This window comes from Myripristis murdjan, chromosome 4 (genome assembly GCF_902150065.1).
Source record: "Myripristis murdjan chromosome 4, fMyrMur1.1, whole genome shotgun sequence".
Lineage (NCBI taxonomy): Eukaryota > Metazoa > Chordata > Actinopteri > Holocentriformes > Holocentridae > Myripristis > Myripristis murdjan.
The window spans coordinates 11817917-11843988 of record NC_043983.1 but is presented as its reverse complement, the minus strand read 5'-3'; the positions used below and the strand labels follow the sequence as shown (position 1 = coordinate 11843988).

The following is a 26072-nucleotide window of genomic DNA, read 5'->3' as shown; positions in this document are numbered from 1 at the left end:
ATCATGACTGAAGTCAAGCAGCTGCTATTCAGCGGGGAACTATTATCATGGCGAACCAGATCAGTGTGTGTCTGGCTGACTGGCTATCATCTGTGAATCTGTGAGTTTTAAACACACCTCCCAGCCTACAGCGCTGCATATCTTCCTCAGATGGTAGAGGAGGAAAGAAAAAAAAAAAATTGGCGAGGCAATCTAAACTTGTATTTATGTTGTCATGAATGCCAGCTTTAGGCCAGCTGAATTCAATTGCTGCTTTTCTTTTTAATCTGCTTTAAGTACATGTTCTCGCATTTTAACAATCTGGGGACATTAAAAAACGTTCACGGAAGATTTCATATTCAATTAACATAAATACTGAAAAGATAAAAAAGATGAAGTATGAAGTTCTGTTGGGTGGCCTCTACGTCTAGGCCATTACTGTAATTGGCTTAAAACTACTGAGCATTGCAGCAGTCAGTACATATAAAACAACAAAAACCACTGTCACACAATTGAAATGTCAAGGTTACACAACTGATAGTACTAATTAGCAGCAGTCAACCCTAGAAACATGACAGCAAGTGTAAAATTACAAGATGAATCATCATTTAGTAAAAATAAACATGGGTTGGAGAATGGCCTGTGGGAATTTCAATATCCACTGCTGATATAAATGTCACAGAAATGCAATAATTAATGCAAACTCATTTCTATTTATTTATTTATTTGTTTGTTTGTTTGTTTCTCCACTACCTACTTCACATGGCAGTCACTGCTCCTCCTAAATTCAATTATTTCAATTACAGTATGCAGAAAATATGATAACCAAACCTCTGTCAAACTTCTGTTTTTGTTGTTCAACTATCCCAAGCGTATTTGGTGTCAAGGAAAGGAACAAGAGGGCCTCACCAGCAGATAGAAGGCTGTTTGTCCTTGATGCAGGTCTTTCCACACTTTACAATTTCTCTCTCAAATCGAAGCAAATGCCGCTTAAAAACTAACCCATCCCTGTGCAAAAAAACATGGTCTCGAGCTAATGAATTGTGTGAATACACAACATGCCTCTAAGACTGTATTCAATTTTTGAAAACAATGACATACTGGAACGTTTCCTCTTTGGTCTGGCAGGAGCTGCTGGGTTCAGCGGATTTTTTTCAAAAGCTATCTGGATCCGACGGATGAAAACACAACTCTATTATAGCATTATGTTCTATTTATTACCCAGCATACCGGTTGGTCAGATGCTGTGTGTGTGCATGTGTGTGTGTGTGTATGTGTGTGTGTCAGGATTCACCTGCCAGCAGAGACACCGCAGCCAAGACTGAGACAGGCTCCACAGGGTGAAGGTGTAATAGAGTTTGTATCACACCAGTCAATCTCTCGCCTTCCATCCACCTCTATCTCTCTCTCGCTCACACATACACACACACATGCACCAACAACCCAAACGCACACGCCGTGGTTTCTGTGTCACACCCCCCTCACTCTGACAGACACAAGTTTAGGCAAGGCAATCTGTTAGCCTAACTGTTGCTGACGGTTGCTGTGATGTTCGCTCGGCTCCGTGCGTTTCATCCTGCAGGTACAGAGGAAGTGAAGCCTACGGAGACATCTCATCCGCTCATTCTCATCCTCTCTCTGTGATCTGCCGCAGAGCCACATAACAACACAAACACCGCCCGTACCGACTGCGCTTAACAAGTAGGCCTCTGTCACAACACTTGTTTCTCCCTGGTGTTTGGGAGAGCTTCTGATCTAGGGTTTCAGCGCTAAAAGAGGTTGTGTTTTTGAAGAGAAAATGAGGTGTCATTTTATGTAAAGCTCCACTTCCACTCCCACAGTTGCCGAGCATCAGATATCGTTGCCTGTCTCTCTGCAGTCTGCTCCTGAGGCGGTGTGGTGGGTGTGCAGTATAACAGGCCAGCTCAGCTATTCACTTTATCTTGAGCTCAGAGCCATTAGGATCGGCTTGGAAACATCAATAGAGTTACAGAGAGTAAACGACATACCCAGCAGTAACTGAACTGAAGGTGCAGCAGCCTCAGTGAGGGGTGACTGTGTGTACATGTGCTAGTTCTGCTGCGAATGTGCACACGTGTGCCTCCAAGGTTTATAGATAGAAGCCACTGGGCTCATAAAAACAAGATAAGTGTTGTGTCAATAGTCCAAGCCGGGGCCATTAATCTAGACAGGGTAAGAGCTCGGGCTCCACTACTGTAACCATGGCAGACACGGCGAGGTAGAGGAAATTCAGTATCCATTAACCTACAGGGTGGCCGTGCCATTAACAGAGGGGGTCAGTGGGGTAACATTATAGCCAGCACACCAACGGCACGGGCGATGCCGCGGCTTGAAATACTTCATCACTCATGAGCCTGAGAATGCCGCTGAAGATACATCAGCATTTACCACGGAAAGACTTGTGCAATATTTGCTATTTGGAGCGCTATATATATAGTGAATTTCCAGCTCCTCGTGTCAAATTCAGACAGCTTGAGGCATTGACGGCATAAGGTGATGATGTTTGTTTGCGGCGCATAGTCAAAATCGTGCGCAAACCATAATGTCATCGTAGTTACTACACGTATTATTGATCGTCATGATCGATGGCCACTTCTACTGAGTGAAGTTGATGTAGCCAGCTAGGCAGACCCGTGTGTATGAATAACACACTCGCAGAAAATATGCTTTTCACAGCGTGAAGCTTAATTAGGGTGATTCTCCGTCTTTGTACAGAGAATCCCTAAACAACATCAAATTGAAAGTAAATATAGAAACATTGTTTTATTGGTTATGGGTGTGTGCCGGAATAAACCAAGGTGTGTGCATGAGTATGTGCGTGTGTTTGTGTGTGTGTGTGTGTGTGTGTGTGTGTGTGTGTGTGTGTGTGTGTGTGTGTGAAGACGTCCCTCCAGGCTGGCATGGCATTCTCACAACAGCAGCTGCAGCCTCTCGATAAGAGCCACACTAAACAGTCTCACTTTGAGGACAAAATGAACTGAAATCCAGGGAATATAAACACACACACACACACACACACACACACACACACGCTCACACATAGATAGTTAGAAGTTAGCAGATTAGCAAACATGAAACAAGGCATTTTTTTTTCCTGAGAGAGAGAGTACAAACTTTGCAAGGTCTCTGGGAATTCAGCCAGGCAGAGTTGACATTATAACTGGACACACCTTAATGCATCTTACAAATACCACAGCTCAATATGTCAGAAGTCATGTGGCCATATTGCAGATCAGCACTGTGGCATTTTGCAACATCCCTTTGACTGTAAAAATAACTAGTTCTCTGTGTAATGTCAGTATCAGGAGTTGCCTCATACATGGTTCCAAGAGAAAACACACAGGACAGTAAGAGCCAAAGACAGAGGTAACCCTCAAAGGTACGTTTTTAGTAAAGTACAATATTTAATATATGAGTTCTACTCCTACATGTCCTTCAGTTCTGGTGCAGTTGCATCACCCAGCCTTTACTTTTATCCCAGTCAACACCAGGTCTTCAGTCAAGCTATTTGCCCTCCATGTTCTAGACCAGTGGTTTTCAAAATGGGGTTCAGGATCCCCCTGGGGGTCCTTAACGGGCCTCCACATGGTCTTCAGCAAAATAAGAAATAACAATTTGATCTGGGTCTGTGGCTTCATGAAAGTCAACCCACCTGCGGGTCTGAAACAGAAAAATTCTGATCTTGACAGTCACAGTATGATATTAACTATGTTAGATACCGCCCGAGGTTTCAGTCAGGACTAATTTTAACAGAGCTGATCACACCATGTATGACAAAAACACGCATACGTTTCATGGAAAGGGCAGAATATTTCAAGCAGGATCTAATTTAACCAGCCGTAGCGGAGGTAGAATAGCTTCACGGGGTTAGAGAGGGGATGGATGGGGAATATTTATGAAACAGGGCCATATATGGAGATTTTTTTCTACAGTATGTGGCTGAATGGGAAGAACGAGGGAGGGTGCAAGGGAAAGAGGTGAAGGCCATAACGGGGAAGGAGAAATGAATGAATGGAAGGAGGAAGGGAAGAAAAAGTGAGAGGGATGAATATGATATAGATATGAAGGAAAGGAGGGATAGCCAAGGACTCGAGGCTGTGAGAGGAACAGAAATTAAGTGGAATGACGGATTCAGAGTGAGAATGATATGGGGGAATCAAAATAAAGTAAAAGGGAAATGTAGAGAAAAGGAGACTGCACGACAGATAGAAACTATTCTTGAACACCAGGGCAAAGAGTGTGTTAGAAGGCAAATTGCCTCTGTAATGGCATTTATTGGACTTATTCATATCTAAATCGCAGCAAATGTTTACTGAGTGACATTTAAAAATCGCTGATGCCAATAATGATAATTGAGTTGATATTTTGAGGCTGATAGGGGTACAGTGATTAATGTCACACTTGTGCTTGACACTTACTAGCACCGACAGCTAATGTCCCTCTGATCTCATGGATGGTAGACCTAAAAACTAAGTTTCCACAACTGAACTTAATATCATTGCAGGCGAAGTTAGCTGACGCCATGTGATTTCTTAGGTTCACTTTCCTGCTGAAAGACCTGGCTCCATTTCCTCCCTAAAATACTCTAACTGCCTATGAATGAGCCGTCCCACTGCCCGGCTTACCTTTACCCAGCAGGATGGGGGAGGGAGGAATCCAATACTTGGCGTTATTAGATTAGGAGCTATTTCCTGATTCAATTTGATTAGGATGACGATGAGGACATTGACCTTGCCATGCCTCAAAGTAACTCATATTGTTAACACAATTAACATGCACGGGGGTGAGTTATTACACAACAATGCACTGAAAATAATAAGAATAAGAAATATTATAAAGTATTCTCATTTTCATTCAGGACGTCTGTGAGGCTTGGAGAGGCAATGGGCCGATTCTTACATTATCATTTTTGAATATAACTTTAATACAAGATTTGATCATCACACAACCTGAGCTACCTGAATAATAAAACTGTCCATCAACCAGCCCTCCCATAAACAAGAGGATGTAATCATCAAACCATTAGAGTGTGTTTAGGCCAGTGAGAGGAAGGCAGATTCTCTCTCTCTCTCTCTCTCTCTCTCTCTCTCTCTCTCTCTCTCTCTCTCTCTCTCTCTCTCTCTCTCTCTCTCTCTCTCTCTCTCTCTCTGTGTGTGTGTGTGTGTGTGTGTGTGTGTCTGCACAGACTGTAGAGCACATGTGGTTTAGTTGTGACATGCTGTGGAGAATATGTATATGTGGCATACAAGTTGAAGAGCACAAATTGTGTGTGTGTGTGTGTGTGTGTGTGTGTGTGTCTGTGTGTGTGCCAGTGTCTGTCACTGAGCAGCATGGGGCAGATGCTTGCTGAGTTTAAAGCGTAGCATGTAGAGGAGAGGGGCTCTCTGCTTGTCTACTGCCACTGAGCACTGAGGCTTCTGTTTCCCATTCAGCCTCTTCATCTGGCCTCAGAGCATCCATATGGTGGAAGGCTGAACTGGAGAGCTCCACAGTGTCAGAGAGGTGTGTGGAGTGGGAGGGACGCAGTGTGTGTGTGTGTGTGTGTGCAGAAGCAGAGGATGAGTTTGCAGAGCCTGAGCTTCCTCAAGCCCTGGAGCAAGTGTCCGGCTGGCATTTTCAAACAGATACACACACTGACCCATAAAGATCCCACCTGCTCCTTGTTAACCTGGGTCATGCCAGCGCACGCACATGTACACACACACACACACACAGACATACACACAGACACACAGGATATTACACACTTCCTGAGTCACTGTGGGAGTGAAGCTGAATATGAAACGGCTCTATTGTGAAAATGACAAGCAAAAACCGAAGATGGACTTTATGTTCCATCGTCAATACTCCATTTCAGTGTCTTTTCACATGACTGTCCTGCGACGTGCCATAATCTGTTTTTGATTAGATTTGTTTTCATTTGATTTCACTTGATTTGAGCTCATTATCAGCCACTCTGCACCAATTGTACTCCTGGTCGGCCTGAGGGGGTTTACCTGTCTTTATGGTCTTTTGCAAGATGTCCTTCATTTTTTTTTCCTTTTTTATAGGGTTTTGGTATTTTTTTTCTTGCTTGCTATGAGGACTCAGGTCTGCGGTGTCGCTGTTTTCTGTAGGCGTCTAAACCCTTTGAGGCTGTAAACTGTGATTAAGGGCTATAAATAAAGTTAAAGCTGAACGTGAACTTGAACCTCTACTGTAATCTGTTTATGGTGTTTATTAGGAAGTTCTGAATATCCAAGTGCTGAGTCACAACTGGACTGAGACAAGAATGGAGAGTCGTGTTGACAGGAGCAGACAGCCGTGACAACAAGCCTTCATTTACAACAGAACTGTGACTCAGCAAGTAGGTGGAATGAGGCTGTTGAGATTATATGCTGGTATAAATAGTATACATGCATAAACACTCTCTTTCTGTGGGTATTTTAGGAATTCTCACCTATCAAATATGCACAAACTCACGGTATTATGCACATCCCCTCACTTCCTCAGCTAGTTGCATTTTAAAGGTGATCAGTAAACGAATTCCCACCATGATTCATCACTGACTTCCTTTCCCATCGGCTGTTTGTTTGTTTTCCCTTCTGGTATCAGAATGCTTTCACAAGACGGTATTAAAATTCAACCTAACACCCCAACTCTCAGTTCTGGGTTTATAGCGCTTGGGTCTTGAATGTCACAGGAACAAAACAGGGCTCAAGTGATTCTGGTCCCTTTCTTGGTGCCATGGTAACTTTGAAGGAGGAAGTTCAGTTCTGTTGTCTGTGTCTGTAGAAAAGAAACACCATAAACAGGCTTACAGTCCTGCAGCGAAAACAACTTTATGAAGCAGGACTGTGATGCCGCGCACCCCCTAAAAAAAAAACCTGTTATCAATCATTCCTAACTATTTTCTGCTCCTGAGGATTTCATTCATCAAAGCCTCCAATTTTGCCTGGCAACACTGAAAACAAATCCTCCCAAGATCAACAATTGAACGATTTCAGTCATTATGCACAAAATTCATTTTCATAAAAACCCGACCAAGAAATTTACAATAATCCCCTCACAAATGGGATGCTGCTCATGCCAGGGGAACAATAAGCTGTTCTCTGCTCAATTGAGCTGCATACTAATAGGGTGATTATGAGGCCTAATTATCAGATGGCACTTGTCAAGAAGAAGCCGTGCAGTTTGCCCCGAGGAGCAAATGCAAAACAGAAACAAACTGTTGTTTCTACTGAAAAGCCACTAAAGAGAGGCTCGCTCCTGCAATAGAGCAGCTATTAAATCAAGGACTAATTTCTTACCATGATAGCCATGGAGGGAAATAAGCAGCAAAACCTGCATTTCAGGATTTCAGAATCGTGTCGGTATTTGAAAAATTCTCCCTTGCTGGCACATAAAAGGCCTCCGTCCCACATCCACTAAGCAATTTCATACACAGGCGTTTGGACAAACAGACCATCAGGCAAAAGTATGCAGGAAAAAGCAGTGTACACACAGGACTCGGCCGTAACAGTTAGACAGGCCCGACAGCACTGAAGTAATTGGTTATTATTAACACACATCATGAATACATTAGCCACATGTTGAGGAGAATATGAAATATGCATATTCCCTCCGGCCAGCATATGGCAGCAGGGATGGTTAGGAGGAAGTGCTGAGAATCAAGAGTGCTAACGTGGTCGACACGGCGACTTCACTCTCGGTGACAGAGGAGACAGTGAATGAATGCAGCTGCTTAACAGAGGACACTGTTAGTGCTCCTGTGTGTGTGTGCGTATGTGCGTGTGTGTGTGGGCGTCAAAAGTGTGTGCCAACAGCTACCGTTCCTGTTTCCTAATTCGTCTTGGGACAACAACACACCAAAGTCACTAGAAGGGCATTTTACTGTCAAACCTCCACCACAGAACCACAATAATTTACTTTCGTTTTCCCTCTACTTAACTGTGTTTTCTGCCTACTTTGGGCTTTGGGTTTTGGGCTGCACTGTAGTTGCCACTAACAGGGACACTTTTTGAAGACTCATGAGTATGAGAGGGAAGAGACACCATATTTCCAATCTCATACACTGTTAATAATTCAACATTTAATATAAAAACAGGCAGGCGGTCCAGGAGGGAACAATAGCTGTGAATTATTGATAGATCTCTCTCTCTTCCTGTCTGTGGATTAGAAGGAGGCCGTATAGAATAAATCAGAGGAGAAATCATATCTGAGCCAATATTTTTTTTTGCCCCCGAATGAATTATCCCCTGACCTCCAACAGTATGGCACAGTATATAGCTGCCAACTATGAAAACAATTAGAAAGTGGGTTGCATCTACATTTATTGGAGGTATATCGGGAACAATACACAAATTTACCCTTGCCCTGTGCTTTTTTGTGCAGCTTTTGCCCAACTGTCTGTTCTGTTTGTTTTTCAGTAAACTTTTATCATTTATGAGTAACAGTAAACATGGGTTTTGGCGAGATGCCACGTTTACCTACCACTTTCACACCATTTTTTGAGTGAGTAATAGCAGCACGTAGGAGAGGAGGCTCCCTAAGGCTTTAGCTCTCTGTCCTCCAATTACTATCAATGTCACCTCACTCTTGCTTCCTCGCTCCTTTTATCTGCTATTCTCTGTCTTTTATTTTCTCTCACTGACCCTCAATCCCCACTGACATCTCTTTGTCTTCTTCCTCTCTGGTTTTGCCCGGAGCCAGAAAGACAATTCAATATGGAAGAGACCACACCAGACGCAAATACATGCCACTCCTGTACCCCACCTGCCATACGCACAAAATCATATACACTGACCCCATGGGGCCAGACTCAATTTAATGTCATACTCTCTGCTGCTGGAGAAAAATTTCCATCCAGTACCAGATATGATATAGATCCTGCTGCTTCTGCTCAGTCGTCTAACTGTGTCAACAATCGGTTGAGAGTAAATACAGCGGTACAAAGGTGAGAGGAGTGAAACCTGTTGCAAGCTGTGCTTCATCTGGCTGGTCTCCTGCAATGCCCTACTCAGTCACTGGTGCACACAAATCTATCCACAGACACACACTCACATACAGACACACACACACACAAACGCACACAGAGGAACATAACTACACACCTCTACAAAAAAAAAAAAAAAAACACACCTCAATCACTCACCACTTTCACATTTAACAAGTAATTGCTTGCACTTACTATGAAACACTGAAAACAAATGGCTATGGAGTCGAGAGGATTCATTCAGATAATGGACGCAAAAAACCTTGATTACAAAGTGACAGGCTGCTAAATGGCTGCATGTTAGTGGAAAACCTTTACGCTGTTGTTGTTGGGTGATTCTAGATAGACAGATAGTTAGATAGGTATGGGCACACAAAAAGAAGGCATTTAAACATACATGTATACAGAGTACACAAATAGAAAGAATAGAAAAAACAGGATTTGGGGGGAAAACAGTGTTTACAGCAGGCATTAGACTGGACAGTGTGTAATGAGCGCATTCAATGTGATCGCAGTACAAAGACAGCAGAAATACCTCAGCATATGGCACTGCTCTCATCACCTATAGCTTACAATCACACCCTCACACCCCCTATAGTTCCTGCCTCCACTGTGTGTGTGTGTGTGTGCGCGTGCATTTACCTCCTTCTGCGCATGTGTGTCTGTGTGTGTGCATCTCTGCATGCATGCATGTGTGTGTGTGTGTGTGTGTGTGTGTGTGTGTGCACGCAGGGGAACGGCGAGCTCTGTTCAGCCTGGTGTATGTGAGAGCAGCAGAGCGCAGCAGTGTGTGAGGATAAAAACATCAAGAGGCACAGAGAGCCGAGACAAGGTCGAACGTCTCTATTCTTCCTTCCATCCATCATCACTTCCCTGTTTTGTTTTATTGTTTTCCCTATCTGTCACTCAGACTGCCGCTCATCTTACATTAAATGCAGGGTTGATGGGTGCAATGATTCATTCACTGCATTGATGCATCAATTATAAATTGCGCCAATTCAACTGCATTGATCTGCTAAAAGAAATAAATAGAATGAATGGCTCTGACTTAGGCTTGGATCGATATAAACTGATTTGAACTGAACCATTCACGATTCTTTAAAAAAAAAAAAAAAATTAACAGAATACTATGAAGTGCAATTTTTTATTGTTCAAGTGATTATATATTTTATTGCTACTTAGTTTTTATTTACAGTGAGGATGGCCTTACGTAGCCTTACATATTTATAAATATAAAATGTTGGCCAAAAGTACTGAAACTAATCATTTATTGAACTTGTGGTTCACACACTGGTTTGTTTAGGTTCACGAGAAGCAAAAAAAAAAAAAAAAAAAAAGTTCGTCAACAACTAGTCAATCATGGAACAAACTGAATCTCTAAGCCAAAGAGTCACATCCCTAGATGGTACCATGCATGACATCTAAATCCAAAACTTCTAATTTAATTATAATTTTTCTTTCTCAGCCAGTTATGCATCACCTCAGGAAGACTGCAGACACACAAAACTATCCAAATTAATCTGTAGAAATAGCCTCATGTGAATCCCATGCTAAATTGATGCCATGCAGCCAGCTATGAATGAAATGTTACATTTGACATAGCGTGACTGATCTGCTGGCTGGCATCCAAAGCTGTTGATTAGACTTCTTCTCAATGCTGATTAAAACAGTAACTTGTCTCACGACAGAGGTTAGGTTCTGATTTCAGAGCCAAGCCAATCCTGAACAAATCTACCTGCACCCCTGAGACCTCGACAGCTGATCGATAATCAACAGACACTTCTTATATTCATAATTCTGTCTGTTGTTTTGCATCCATGTCAGGACAACGATCACTGCTGCAAATCCACGTATATGATCCCAAGATTAGTCCTCGGCAAAAAGCCAATTCATGTGATCTATCCATTTCATTTATTTAACCTTTGTAGGATTGTATTCTCATTGGAGTAAAGGGCTCAGTGGATAAGAAAACCATTCGGTGTTGGCTGCCTGCCCATCTATAGGATTAATGTTTGCCTTCTGACCGTCTTGATGATGTACAGATTACAGCTGGATAGCAGCCTTTTCATCTCGTCATACCAGCGGCAGCATGATCATGAGGCATGGAGATCATGGTCGAGGCCAACACACGTGCACCCACTTCATGCACGCGCGCGCACACACACACACACACACACACACACACACACACACACACACACACACACACACACACACACACACACAGAGGGATCGTGATGACAAGTTGTTGAGTATGGGACTCATAACCCTCACAAACCCTCATAACATTTAACAGGGTGAGAGAGCGCCAGGATGACCTTGACTCCACTGAGCACCCACTAACCTTTCCTTCACCCTCCCTCCACAACACCCCCAAAATCATGGTCCTCACTCCACCCTGCCCCCAAGCCACAGCCACCTCTCCCTCTTCCTTTATCCTCTCTTCATTCCCCAGATCCCTCTCCCTCCTGTTTCCGACAGTCCAAATTTGCTCTGGTGGAAATCCTCGCCAGTCAGACTCCTGTCAAAGACTCCCACTCTAAAAATATCCTCTCTGCTGGAGCCACATCCTCATCTGAACTCCTCACCCCTTCTCAACGCCATAACACTTGCTGCTGGTACCCTCCTCTACTCTACCCCAACCCAAACCCTCCCATCCCTCCCCCTCCTCCTCCTTCCTCCTCTCTGCTCTATTCAGGCGAGATCTAATTCACCGATGAATAATGGATGCATGGATGGAGACTTTCATCTATCAAGGTTCTCTCTCTCTCTCTCTGTCTCTCTCTCTCTCTCTCTCTCCCTCTCTCTTTCTCTCGCGGTATGGCTGTAGTGCTAATGCAGGTCAACATGCATTGGAGATGAGCCCAGGGACCTCCCACTCAGTCTGTTTGTCTGTCTGCTGCCTGAAGGATCTCCCTCTCTCTCCCTCTGTCTCTCTCTTATTTTATTTCAGACTCTGTCCACTGACGATTGCATCCACTCATTCTTTTGGCACCTCTTTTCTATCCTTGCTTCATCCCTTTATAGCCATCACACCTAACATAAATGAGAAGGCTGCTTGCCACCTCTCTTTCTGTCCACCTCTTAATCCAATTACTGCTCCCCTTTTTCATCGTTCATTACCTTTGTTCGATTAGTCCCTGACCTTGGGATAGCTATCGCAGGTTTGTATTGATGCCCCCTCCCGGTACCCTCAGTAGTCTCATCAAAGCGCCACTCACAACAACCACAACCCCCTCCCCTCCTCGGTGCTGCCTTATAGGCTCAGGGTCAGTTTAAATCCACCATGGGAGCTACACCCATTAAGTCCTAAGGTGAAGTGAAATCCATTTCATAAGTTTAATTACAGAAGTAACTGTTTTCAGCTAGTCCTTTTTAATTTATGAACTCGGTTATGATGTGGCCAGCTGAAGCTCAACAAATTGTCTGTTTGAGTGGAGGTGTAATTGTTTAAAGTCCAGGCGCCATGACACTCTATTGTTGGTTAACGATTTCCACTGGATCAACACCCTCAGGCATTTTTTTTTTCTTCCTTTCCTGGAAACGCTGATGTTCTAACATGGAGAAACGGGCATAGAAATACATGCTCATGTATCCTTTATAAAAGATAAATAAGGTTGAGAGAAGAGAAACTGTGCAAACAATAGAAACAAACAATAGCACTGATATAGCAGAGAGCTCCTTAAAGGTACACTATTGAACATTGCCTAAGATTGACCAAAATAAGAACTAAGCTGACAAAAAAAAAAAACATTGACCTGAAACACTGATAAATTGCTTATCCCATGGTTTTTGTCGGCTGAGTCTAAATGAGTCCTCACTTCAACTGACCCTCAGTTTTACATAGTACATCTTTATGACTTCACTTAATTTGACTATTTTACGTTGGCCTCTGCTCAACCACCTATCATATTTTAGTCTGGCCTAGTTTGGTTTAGCTCAACGTACTGCAATGTGTCTTCCATCCAGGTGGCTCCAGGATTAAGGAGAATAAGCACCAACCCCCACAAAGACCCAACAATTAGCGTTTGGAAGCAAGTGGGAGCAGCAGCTTGTCAAAGATCCCATCAATAATGCAAGCTGGTGGGAGACCCTGGCTGCCTCATCACTCGCCCAGTGAACCCTGGTGCCTGCCTACCTGTCTGTCTACCTGTCTATCCACCTGTCTCATGCCTTTTCTCCTTGTATATCTAACCTTACGAATGTGTGACTGACCTCCTGCCACCCTGCTAGCACCTGTCTGTCTGTCTGTCTGTCTTTCTGCCGGCCCACAGACATGTATACATCCCCCCGCCCTGCTGGCTTGGTGTCCATTATGCATGTATCCTCGTAGCTGCGGAGACTAAGTGTATTTATGCATGTATTTATTTATTTATCTACAGTAGAAATGCCTCTAAGGTTGTGTTTTTAATTAAAGGAGAACCCCAGAGTGCACTGAATGTTAGTGGAAGAAAAGCAACCATTTGCCAGGATTTGGTTCAACTTTAAAATCCATTTGATACAACTATTACACAAAGAAATCAGAATGAAAGGATCAAGGGTAGACGATAAATTGGACAACGAAAATGTATCAACAGGCAAACAACAGTACACAGGAGAAAATGACAAGTTTGTGTTTTGTGTTTTCGAGAGAATGCATGAATAAATTCTCCAACAATCAACATGCCAAGGCAGGAAAAGTGTTGATGATACAGAAATCAGAATGCTATTCCACCAGAGGGGGGTGAGGACGGCCTCCTAGGAGGGCCAACCACAGTAATAACAGCTGTTGTTCCATCATATACGCCAGCAGAATAACAATCAGCGCTGTATTACACACGCTAGCAGCATTCAGCTAGCCTCCCGTCATGTCCATCAACAACGGCAACAGACAAAATGGTGGGCGACAAAGCGCCGTGATCGACAACAGCAAACAGCACAATAAGCGCTGGCTGAAAGGTGAAACAGAGGTGATGGTTGGCTGCGATTCATGTTGCCGCTTTCATTAAGGAGATTAGGTGAAGGGAACACAAGCACAGACAAACACACATGCAAAAATATTCATTAGAGAGCCGGTGGACCCGAGACGGTTCCTGGCAGAGCGAGGCTAAGGAGGGTAAAAGGTGTGACAGCATGCAGGTTTATTCTCTTTTCATATCAGCCATAAATAGCTGAATGAGAGGAGAGAGTATGTCTGCAGGAAGTGTGGGAACAAAAGCCTGACAAGCTGCAGAGCAGGTAGCTTCAGTGGGTACAGGTACCTGGAACGGAACAAGGGATGTCTGGGTTTGTGATTTCTTTGATCCAGCTTGGATTGGAAACGTATTAAACGCCGATTTCAAAGACAATAAGCCATCTGCCTGTCTGTTCGTCTGTCTGTTTATGTAACTAATCTCATTTGATGCCTAAGTCCTGGTTTGATCTGTTATTCACATGCACTCCTCCTATTCTATTCTATTCTATTCTATTCTATTCTATTCTATTCTATTCTATTCCATTCTATTCCATTCTATTCTATTCACTCTAGCCAATACCAGTGAAGGTGAGTGGTGGTGTTATATTGCTCTGGGAATGGCAGGCAGGCTAATTGGCAAAGTCCTCTCTCTCAGCAGGCTACAAGCTTTTCTCTCTCCCTGCTCTGATAGCAGCACAGCAACTCTCTGGACTATCTCCACACACACACACACATACACACACACACTGGGGAGTCAGGCTGGGGCCAACGCCAGACACATCAGGAAGCATTCATGAACACACACACACACAGTCTAACTTACTTACAGTATGCACACACTCTGAATGTGCATATGTGCAAAGTCGACACAGTAGCACACACTCTAACTCACATGCACGCATGCTCACTCAGACATGCGCACGCACGCACAGTCACGGATATCCGCACACCACTACTTCAGCAGTTTGACGTTGAGTAAAAGACAGATAACCTGCAGTACATTTTACCTCTACAGGCTCTATCAGCCTGCTGCATAATGAGGCTGTCAGTCTCCGGGCTCTGGGCTGACTGAGTTACCCAGAGACACAGCTGAACGACGAGAGCTGGCGCTGAAAAAGACTGAAACATTATGGCTTGGTGACAAAACACACGAGGAGATCAAGGTCCCTGCATAATCCAAAAAATACAGCTTGAATAACAGATAAAGCAAAAAGTTTGAGTCTTCATTTCCATTCTCCTCTTGTTCCTGCAGACTTAGTGGGACTTATGAAGACTTATAAAGACTTTTATTTCCAAGCAATAAAACACATAAATACACATAAATAACCACATTTTATCAATATATTGGAGGCTGCATAAACTTTTGGTAAAACTTCACTGCATTCTGATCTAAATGGCAGAATACTCCCTGCAATAGAAATAGTCATCGCTACTTCCCATTTTCACACTTTGCACTGTTATTGATTCAGCTGCATAAAACATGAAAAGGCCTAAAGGCTTCAGAGGAGTGAAAGCCAGACCACAGGATGCTACAGTGGGAATAAGATGGTGATGCACAGAAGAAGGAGCTTTACTACATAAGGTAGGTTGTGTCAGTGTGACACAAAGATTAATTCATTCATTTTGTTTGATTATGTCTTTTCCATCATATCCCATTCATCTCTTCAGGAAAAAAATGTGACATTGAGACCCTGTGATTCAAAGAAGAAACCATTGTCTGGTCCCCTGAGCTGTAAGTCAATAATGTTGCACCCATCCCCCTCCTCAGATAAGTGTGTGTGTGTGTGTGTGTGTGTGTGTGTGTGTGTGTGTGTGGGTGGGTGGGTGTGGGTGTGGGTGTGTGTGTGTGTGTTGGGTACATAGGGAGCCCCACCCCTCATCCCTGTGTGAATCCAACAGTGCCATCAGTGCCATTTTCCTACATCTCCCCTTCCCTTGGCCCTGCACAGATACTATCACAGTACTCACTGATCAGGCAAACTGGCTATTGCAGTGTTGCTGAATGAAGGAAACAATGAATGAATGAATGAAAAACACAATGAATGAATGAGCCTGCAAATAAATAACTTTCCATGTGTCTCCTCATCCCTGCAGGATTTTTGTGCTCTGCTATACAAACATGCCTTTGAACAAAGCATGTATGGCATGTACTGCATGTGATAATTACTGGAAGGAGTAAGATCCACACACACTACACATGTGTGCGCACACACACACACTCACACACACACAGATTCCTTCCAAAGCTGTGTGTTTATTATCCAAGGCTATTGTTCTCAGATCTCTGTAATAATCAGCAGGCTAATTGAATTAGACTGTGGCATAACTCAATCTAATGGTTGGAACGGGGGGAGGCGAGGGATCCGACCAGCTGTTCTGCCTGTTGTCTTCCACTGCACAGAGACAGCAGCGTTTTAATTACAACTACAAGAGAACCAAGGGATGGACGGATGGAATGAGCACAAAGGATCTTAAAGAGGGGTGGAAGGTCATATGTCGCCACTTTAACGTGTGTGTGTGTGTGTGGCAGCAACAAGCTCTCTTAATTACTGTACATCATCGCATCGCAGCTGCGTGGTTTATAACAAAAATGGTGCTGGATGGAAGCTATTTGTCTTTTTAACTGCTGCTTCCCCCATGTGAGGAGGCCCTCTGTGGAGGGGATGATTGGGTAACATGTGTTTAAATAAAACCTGCACCAGCAATGTGTTGTGTAACACAGCAGGAAAGGTAATTCTGCATTAACAAAAAGAAAAAAAACTGTACATTGTTAAAAATATTAACAAAATAGCTGACGGTGATACTTTTTGCACCTTTGGACTTCTGGTGGTATATTTTTCTCATTCCTGCATATCATATCTACTGCATACCTGAATCATGGCTCAGTGACAGGTGCATAGCTAAGATAAGATAATCTAAAATGAAAAGAAATGAAAAGATCGGCTTCCTGCCTGCTGTCTCAACTTGCTCCTTCCTTATTTAATAATACAACATTTCCATCATAGACCTTCAACAGGCATGCTGACGACGGTCTATGACTGAACAACACTGAACGACGTCTAGGACCCTTCGTTATTAAATAAGAATGAGCAAGTGGAGTCAGTATGTGTGTGTATCTGCTCTTTTCATCTTACTCTTACAGACAAATGGCCAAACATGAAGGATTTGACGTCACTGAGATGTTTCCTGTGCAGCTTCAGTGACTGGATTTTCAGCTTTTTAGAACATAAACTGTAAACGTCAGATATTTATGTCAGCCCCTCCGAGTCAAAGACTGAGAGCTTTGCTCCAGAGGCACTATTTTACAGCGACATTCAGCAATTAAATCAAAATACAGGGCGAAATCAGGAAAACAGAAAAAGACAGGAAACATGAAAACGAAAAGGTACTAATTTTTAGTAGCTTTGATAGATCATGATGCAGTGCAGCCAGAGGAAATGCTGCATTTTGTGTAAGGGGCACAGCTCTTTTTTTTTTTTTTTGTTACTTAAAAGTTGTGATCTGTTCTCTGAGGCTTGTTTAATCGAAAACACAGGAAATCCCTAACTGATGCAGAGATAGATGAGACCGGATTAGAGGAAGTAAGTGTACCAAAAAATGAACGATCGCATTTCATGACAAAATACAGTGACTCCTGAAATCCAAACCTATACAGGGATTCCCCTTCAATAACTTTGTTACAAGAAAAATGCTTGACAAAACAGCTATTACACTATATCCCTGAACCATGAGGACTCAGTATAGAGAGCTTATTCTTTCATGCCAATTCTCCAGCAAGCTAAAGTTATGATATCCATAACACAGTTTATTCATGCTCTTAAATTCAGAGGACAGGCGACTTACGATGCCCACTTCCTCTCCTCTCCTGCTGCTCCATAAAACACTGCAATAATAGATTCGTCAGGCTGAAGTACTGGAGTGACAGCCTGACAATCTGATAACCAAACTGTACAGAGAGACCCTGACTGAGCCTTTGAAGTGCTGCCTGCTCAGTGTGGCGTCTTTCTACTGTAAAGCTGTTTCAGGTAGGGCAGGCTACTGAGAGAGAGCAGAGGGAATGGCTGAGCAAGTAGCCATAGCCCTGTAAGTTGTCTCCCTCAGGCAAGGGAAACATCCTGCGAATACCAAAAGTGCTCGTTTTTCATCAAGACTGAGCGAGAGAGAGAGAGAGAGAGAGAGAGAGAGAGAGAGAGAGAGAGAGAGAGAGAGAGAGAGAGAGAGAGAAATGAATTCACCGTTGAATCAAATCCATATAATTACTCTTTCACTGTGGGAGCAGATTTAATAAAATTATCAAGGTTTAAATTTGATCAAACCTGACAGAGGGGGTCTAGAGGGTGCGAGAAGAAAGTGCTTTGGTAAGCTTGTATTTTATAACGTCTGCTAATCTTGTTTCTCTTATGATAAGTCAACAAAGCGTCAGCCGCAGGAGATACTCGTTTTAATGTATTTTGTTTTCATGTCTTGAGACTCTGTATCGCTGTGATGTCTTGTTTTACACTCTGAAATGCTTAATCTCCCATCTGCACGACAAATTTAATATACCCTTTGGTACTAATAATGAAACCTTGAACCTTGAACCTTGGACCTTGAACGTGCTTGATGGGGCTCAATAACTCTATTTGTCTAATCTCGCTGCTGTTCTCATCACATGGTCTTTCTCTCTATCCCTCAGAGCAACAAAGCACCTGTCTGAGTCAACAAATGGTTTCAAACAAGAGGGCGATCCAGGCACTCCAAATATCAGGAAATGTAACAACAAATTACCTGACAGCGGTCAAAACATGTTGGCTTTTTTAATGAATTAGCCACTACAATAAAGGCTTTTTAATATTTCCTTCCTCATTATGTATCCTGATATTGGACTCCCCCTATTCCAAGAGCACCTGACACATTTTTGGATCTTTGTTTGATCATATGGAGCAACCAGAAATCCTTTTTTTCTGTTTGCCACAAATGATTTCTTCTACCCTAACATTTTTTTTTACACCTGTCTGAGTCCAGTCTTCATGATTTGGCATACTCTGTGACAAAAGTGTGAAAAGCGTACAATCAATTTGACTGATCGGTGGAACGGTGGAGGATCACACATCAAGCCAGCTGTGGACACCAGATGAATGAGTGCCATAACCGAGACCGAGTCTGCTGATTGATTGATTGACCCCGTCTGTATTTATAAGAGCCGCGCACCTATCACAAGACAAGCTGGCAGCAACAGAGCGGTGACCTATGAGTGCGGCACAGACTGGAGACAGGAAATGATTTATCATCCATGTTGAGCTCATCCGGCACAGCTAACACCCTCTGGAGACCGGTGCTTACAGGACAGACACGGCTCGTATGTTATCACCTAACAAGACGTATGTTCTCTAGAAGTTTTGTATATATTGTATATCTGGGAAGCAGTGAAACTAATGGAGACGCACAGGCACATACTGGAAATTTTCCGTCATGCCTACTGCGGAGGAAGACAGGATCAATAAAGGTCTCTCTCTCTTCCTCTTTCTCTTTCACTCTCAAAGCACACATATATGCATGAATCTGACACACACACCCTCACACACACGCATGCACACACACACACTGATAGAGCTCAGACCCTGTGCATAACGTCTTTGTCTCTCATGGAAAGAACACACATCAAACGCCCATCCACTTCAAGTCTGCTCAGCTGGAACTGAGCTCTGGGAGACGCAGCTCTGTGAGGGGCATGTTGCACCACACTGGAAATCTATGACCGCACACACACCCAGAGACACACACACTCAAACATTGCACACACACTTGTTTCATGCAAGGAATGCAAGCATGGTAGCTCAAGTTGAGTTCTGCATATACTGTATTCTGGGAAAGTCTAAGGTTTAGTCTCACACACTTTCCAGCCACACAGCTTCGGCCTGACGTCACCGAAGTCACTAACTGCGCCTCCGGTCTGCAACCAAAGAACGCTGTTTACTCCCACCGACGCATGTCTAAATTAAAAACAAATCATTTACGCTCTTTCCTTCGTCATGCCTCACTTACAGCCTGATGCCAAAGATTAATTATAGCCAGAGTGCTTCCTTTTCTTTGCTGGGCTGACTAGCAACACACCGCGGGTCACTGATTGCAGACTCTGCTCTGCCATGTTGAACCCACAGCTGGGGCAAGAGCTGTTGTGCAAATCTTTTTTAGCCTTTGTCTGATTTCAAGGTGAGCATCTGGACAGCATCTACTGCATCGGGGCATTTCAGATGGGGTCAAATGACATTTCAGCACCAACAAGTGCACAACAAGAATGACAGCAGAAAACACTGTGTTCTGTGCAGTGTTGTTTTCCAACTGTGTGTGGCAATCCCAATCCATTACTTCAGGCTGATTAAAATGCTAAGTACTATAATTTGCCATCTGATCCAAGTCTGAATGAGTCATGGTGAGAAGTGACTGGCTGCAGGATGGCAATGATGTCCACCTATTTTTAGGAAGATGAAGGGTGCCCACACTGGCCCTGGGCAGAGGGCACTGAGTACGGCAATGTGAGTCTATGTGTTTGTGTGTCTAGACAGGGAGTTTCCTTACCTTCTATGGACGGGGCTTGGTCCTGGGCAGCATACAGCATGTCCTTGAATGCCTGATGAGGGAACGAGATATAGAATCACTTGGCAAGTCATCAACAATCCGCAGATGCTCATTTAAGCAACCCATGAGACCGACCGACGAGAAATGCTGATGTACTTTTGCCAGTTTATATTAATGTATGTCCATAGAGCGCATGCACTTTGAGGATTACAGTATATGCAACTGTAGGGTGATGTAGTTGGACTAATATATTAGAAGGTCAAAAAATGGCCAAGTCAGATCCACATCAGATCAAATGGCTGTCAGTGGAAGAATGTGTAAGGATGTGCAATAAGTGAGAGACAGAACGCTGTCAGAATGGACCTGCAGTCCTCAGCAGCATCATTCGCACCATCTGCTTTTACAGCAACATTTAAATAATCTTAGGCCATCTGAGAGCCATCCACTAAACTCTTCATTTCCATATGGAGATATTAAAGCAATAGCCATGCAGCTGCTAACACAATGAACAATGCACAAACTGGAAGGTAATGAAAGTAATAGCAAAGTAGTAACTGTGGACTTTTTAAACAAATAGCAATAGAGTGAATTACAGAGTATGGTTACACTTTGACTGGAGTATTGACTTTGATCGAAACCATTTCTCTATCAAGTTGCACATCTTTCCAAATAAACAGCATAGAGAGGAGAGAGAGAGAGAGAGAGAGAGAGAGAGAGAGAGAGAGAGAGAGAGAGAGAGAGAGAGAGAGAGAGAGAGAGAGAGAGAGAGAAATAGTGGTTAAATGAGGTTGCTCCTCTGCAATCTGACTGACCTCGTAGATAATGGAAAGAGACAGATAATTACGTGTCGGCTCATTTGAACATGATGTCAGTGGTATTCAGAGAAAAGACTGGAATTAAATACTGTCTCTCTAGATAACGATGTCTTTGGGACTGAATTGCCGCAGCAATATTACAGATTTGAGAGAAAGTTTGCTGCCTTTTAAACTTTTTCGACTTTTATTATTGTGAAGCACAAAATCATTAAATCAGCGTCTTTAAAAGGTTCAGAAAATACCACTCTATCATTTTGGCGACATCACAATCTGTTAACTCTCATTTGCATGAATCATTATGTAAATAAAATGTGCTCACTAAAAATCAGGTCTGGTTCAGTCATCTCAATCCACTGCCTTCCTTGATAGCAGCAACAGCCACTACAGAGCTGTTATGTCTTTATCCTGTGAACACATCAAACCTCTCTCTGACCAGACCTTCCTATAGAACCTGCTTTGTTGCATGACAACGAGAGCAGGGTGACTAATCCTGGATGTGGGTGGGAACCACTCAGAACCCACTGTGTGTTATTATCAGCCTGTATGCTCTGGAATACAGAGAAGGTGGTGTATTGCTGATATTTCAGTTCACAGACCTGAGTTCCTCTGTGAACCACAGATCTAATGCTGAGGCCTAATCCAAGAGACAAACATTTCATTCGTAGTCTGTATCTTGTCTCATAAAGCCCTCAGGAGACTATACATACACTCTGTCCTGTAGCAGCTCCTGGTCCTGGCTAATCTATGTAACACAAGGAAGGCCCTGGCTTATAGCTGGGAAATAGACATTCAGACAGGGAGGCGTTTATCATGATGGAGGCATTGCCATGGTGATGGCAGTAACGGGAAAAGGGGCAGGATGGCTCTTTGGGGAATCAGGACAAACCTACAGGCTTGGCAGCAGTTAACAGTGATGGAACCTGTAGACAATAACTAAGCCAATCCTAATGGGACCATCAGTTGGAATGGCTGCGCGTTAATGTGATTACGGTGCTTACACACTAAACCAACACGCATGTACCGCAAGTACCACATTTGTGTGACTGCAATAGACTGAAGCATGCACTGCAGAGTGTCCAGAAGACTGAGTATTGTCAATACAATCTAATCCTTGAATTGCTGCGACATGTTGAGTGGAGTATTTAACAGAGTGTTTGAGTGCTAGATGGTCAAGTCATAGACCCATACTCCTCTTACATGCTTGAGATCCTTATCCCTGTGCTTGAGACGATCGCAGAGTGTGCGCTATAGATCCAGCAGAGCTTAGTTTGTCTGTCTGAAGAGATCTCTAATCAGAATAAAATGCCAATTGTGGATCAGATGAATCCCTAGATCTGTGCCTGAGTGGATCCCTGAGTGGAGGAAAAAGGGTGGAGAAAAGGAAGGGAGGAGGGGAGCAGAGGGCAGGTCTGGTCTGGGACCAGATGTCCTCCCAGTGGGGGAGGAAGGATGAGGTGAGGGATGGAGGGAAGGAGGGAGGAGTAAGAAAGCGGGTTCTCAGCAGTTGCCATGCCATCCCTGTTGTATACATAATGTCCATATTGTACAACACAACCATAAATCACAGATTCAGAACACGGAGTATAGATGATTTCAGCGATATTCACAATTCAGAGCACATGTAACAAAAAGAAAGACAAGGCTTCAACCTTTGAATTTAATCAACAATCGCTCACTGAAACCTTTTCCGTGTAGCACACAGGCACCTGCTTTTCATCTGAATAATATCATCTTGCTAGTTTGAATTGTAAATGTGAGTCTCCACAAGCATTCTCCTCCCACTCATCTGAACCCACACAAGTGATTAGACTGCACAGGTAAAAACGTAAGGGGCCTTACTCTCTCGCCCACACACACATCATACACACACACATACACACACACACACCCCTCACGTTTTCCCTGCCTCTAATGTTCAGTGCAACAATTAAGTACATTTGACTTCAGCCGCCTCCACCCCTGATTGACAAGGCAGGTCTAAGACACTGTAATACAAGCAAGTTTTTTGCATAACAAAGAAACCCTTGTGCTATGTGGAGCATAAGGGGAGAAATTAAATTAACCGCAGTAAGTCAGATAGAGACACTAAGAATAACCCAACAGTCATCAATCAAAGCTGGTAAAAAACTATTCACATTTTGCAATTTATAGCTCTATTAAATCAAGAGGCAAATCTTTTCTATCTCTATCACACATTATGAGCCAATTTAACATCTTTGTTATATAGCAGTGGCCTCAGTCTGCAGCGCTTGCACACTCCCATACTAAACAGCCATTTAGCATACGGGCTTATAACGACGGCCCAACAGGATAACCCACACACCTAATTACTCTATCACTCAATCCCCTTGTCAATGCATCCATGTTCCAATGAAGTGTCGTACTAACTAAAGGCTGTTTTTGCTGGCATAGCCACTCTGCCGCATCCGTCTCCTCTGCATAGAAACTGGCTGACCAATCTGAATAGACAGATACAATTTTCCACACAATAGCATGCTCTAAAAAGGAGGCTAGGAGAGGCAGTGAGAAGTGGGCAGTCGGTTAATTAATCTAACTGGCACATAAAGGCAAGAGAATCACTTCAAACCACAGTCAATTTGGATATGGGCCGCTGTGATATTGCATATGCAGACATAGCCACTGTAGAAGGCTCATTTTACTGAAGGGACTGCAGGGAGAAAAAAAAAATGATGTACTGCTGCGTACTTAAGGGAAGTGTTTAGAAAATGTGATTTGTGTGCTGTTACTGCAGAAATTAAGAGTGAGAAGACTTTATTGCAATATGCCAATTCTGATAATATGACACGAGCTGGGCTGCACTGGCCACTGCAACACTAATGGAGAATGAATGCATTATTAGGGGCTTCTGCAATGCCGGCTTCTGAATGTAACAGCTAAATGTTTTTATGCATCTGAGTAAGAAGTCCATCACCTGTAGGTGCCTCACATTGCTCTCTGTGCTGACCACTCAGGAGGCAACAGCATTCATACAGGTCATACAAAAGACTGCAGGCACACACACACACACACACACACACACACACACACACACACAATACACACACACACACATCCTTCCTTATCAGACGCATTACAACAATTATAATGCAGTCTGAAGAGGCAATGCCATACATACTGTTAGGATTTAGACTCTCTTCGTCTATATGAGTAAGTTGGTAACCACACATGTAAAACCAATATCTGCATTTTATGGGATGCTGAAATATGAAAACAAAGCTGTCAGTTCAATATGTATTACTACAGGTCATAAATATAGACTACATACATACTAGACTCTTTTTTTTAACTTTAAGTTCCAGTGGACATTAATGATTTCTTGAGCGAATATGAACTGCTATAACCCATCAGTCACCGCTGACTCAAGAGATCAGCTGTGCATTATTAAATAATAATCCTGTCATACAAAAATGCATAATTCCAGTGGAAAAAAAATACAAATGATTGTTCTCAAGCAGCAGTTTCCTGTGTATGATCACCTTTGATGATAGTTATTGGAGTAAATATATTTGTAAAATGCTCCAATGATATAACTGAACTCAGTCATCATCCATCTCAGGTCAGTATCTGTGTGCCGAGCCAAAGACAGGAGGTGTAAAATGGCTGGTATGGCCAAGCATCTGTCCCTGGTTTCACTATGCGTCAGTCTTTACATACAAAGACCCCCACAGGCTGTACATTTATCTTATTTATCAATTCAAATAAAACTCTAATGCTGAGCTATCCTCTACCCAACGCAGTTATCCATAAGAATTTTTTTTTTTTTTTACCAATTTATCTCTGTGAGTTTCTGTTGACTTCACTTATATTTTTTAAAGGTGTCTTTCACACAGAATCAGCACAGCATATCATTCATTTGGCAGCTCCAAATGACTGATGTAGCCAATATCAAACTTAATAATAACATTCAGGGCATGTTTTCAGTATAAAAGCAGTACAATGAGCAGATGTTGTGCCTAGGATGGAGGCTGCTGAGGTTGAACAGAACAGGGTCTTTGTCTATAATTCATAGAGCTAAATGGAACGGAGCAGCCTGTCCTGTCACTGCGTGTCTGCACTCAGGCTCTTAATGTGAGCCGGGGAGAAGTGGGGTGCGAAAAAAGAAAATGCTCCTAAAGTACTGTAGTCTACACCACCCAACAAAGACCATGTGTGTAGCCAACAGTCTCAAGCTGCACTCTCCAAAACCACAGACACCAAATACCAGACTGAATGTCCTTTTCAAAAAAGCTTTGTAGGTTGATGGCAGAAGGCAACCATCACTTTTTAAAGCTTGCAAAACATCAAATCAGCTACATCCTGATGGGAAAGAAAAAAAAAAGTGTGTTCTTATCACCAAAATTTAAACCAATAAAAAGAAATAAATACAAGGTGAAATTTACAATTAACCTGCAAAGCATGACTGACAGCTGACAGATATCCCCTTTGTTCACTTACAATGCACATGAATAGTAATTTAAAAAAGAAAAAAGGAAAAAAAAAGGAAAAAATAATCCAAAATGGTTTATTGCAGTCATATAAAGGATTGTTGGATAATGAACGATTTTTATTAGACTCTTGCTTAAATCATGAATCAATCAAATTTAAATCAAGACAGCAACAAAAAATTCATGCAGGCCTGATTTAAAAAAAATCTGATGTATCTACATTTGTTTTTCAAAGAAAATAAATAAACACAACATAATTTATTCAAATCACATCAATAATTAATAAGATACTCGAAAAACAGGATATTTACAATATGAGCTCTGCAAGTGACACAAGATTTATGTCC

At 42.8% G+C, this 26072-nt stretch overlaps 1 protein-coding gene and 1 long non-coding RNA gene across 2 annotated transcripts in view; both read right to left on the bottom strand.

Annotated features, from left to right (window-relative positions):
• Positions 1-26072, bottom strand: part of LOC115357640 (uncharacterized) — a 249917-nt gene that overhangs the window by 52659 nt on the left and 171186 nt on the right. The gene's annotated exons all lie outside the window — the stretch shown is intronic.
• The window catches only part of xpr1a (xenotropic and polytropic retrovirus receptor 1a), a 79501-nt gene that overhangs the window by 52659 nt on the left and 770 nt on the right, over positions 1-26072 (bottom strand). The window contains exon 2 of the mRNA XM_030049212.1: positions 20466-20517. Within this exon, the coding sequence (XP_029905072.1) occupies positions 20466-20517 (52 nt within the window). The remainder of the gene's footprint in view (positions 1-20465; positions 20518-26072) is intronic.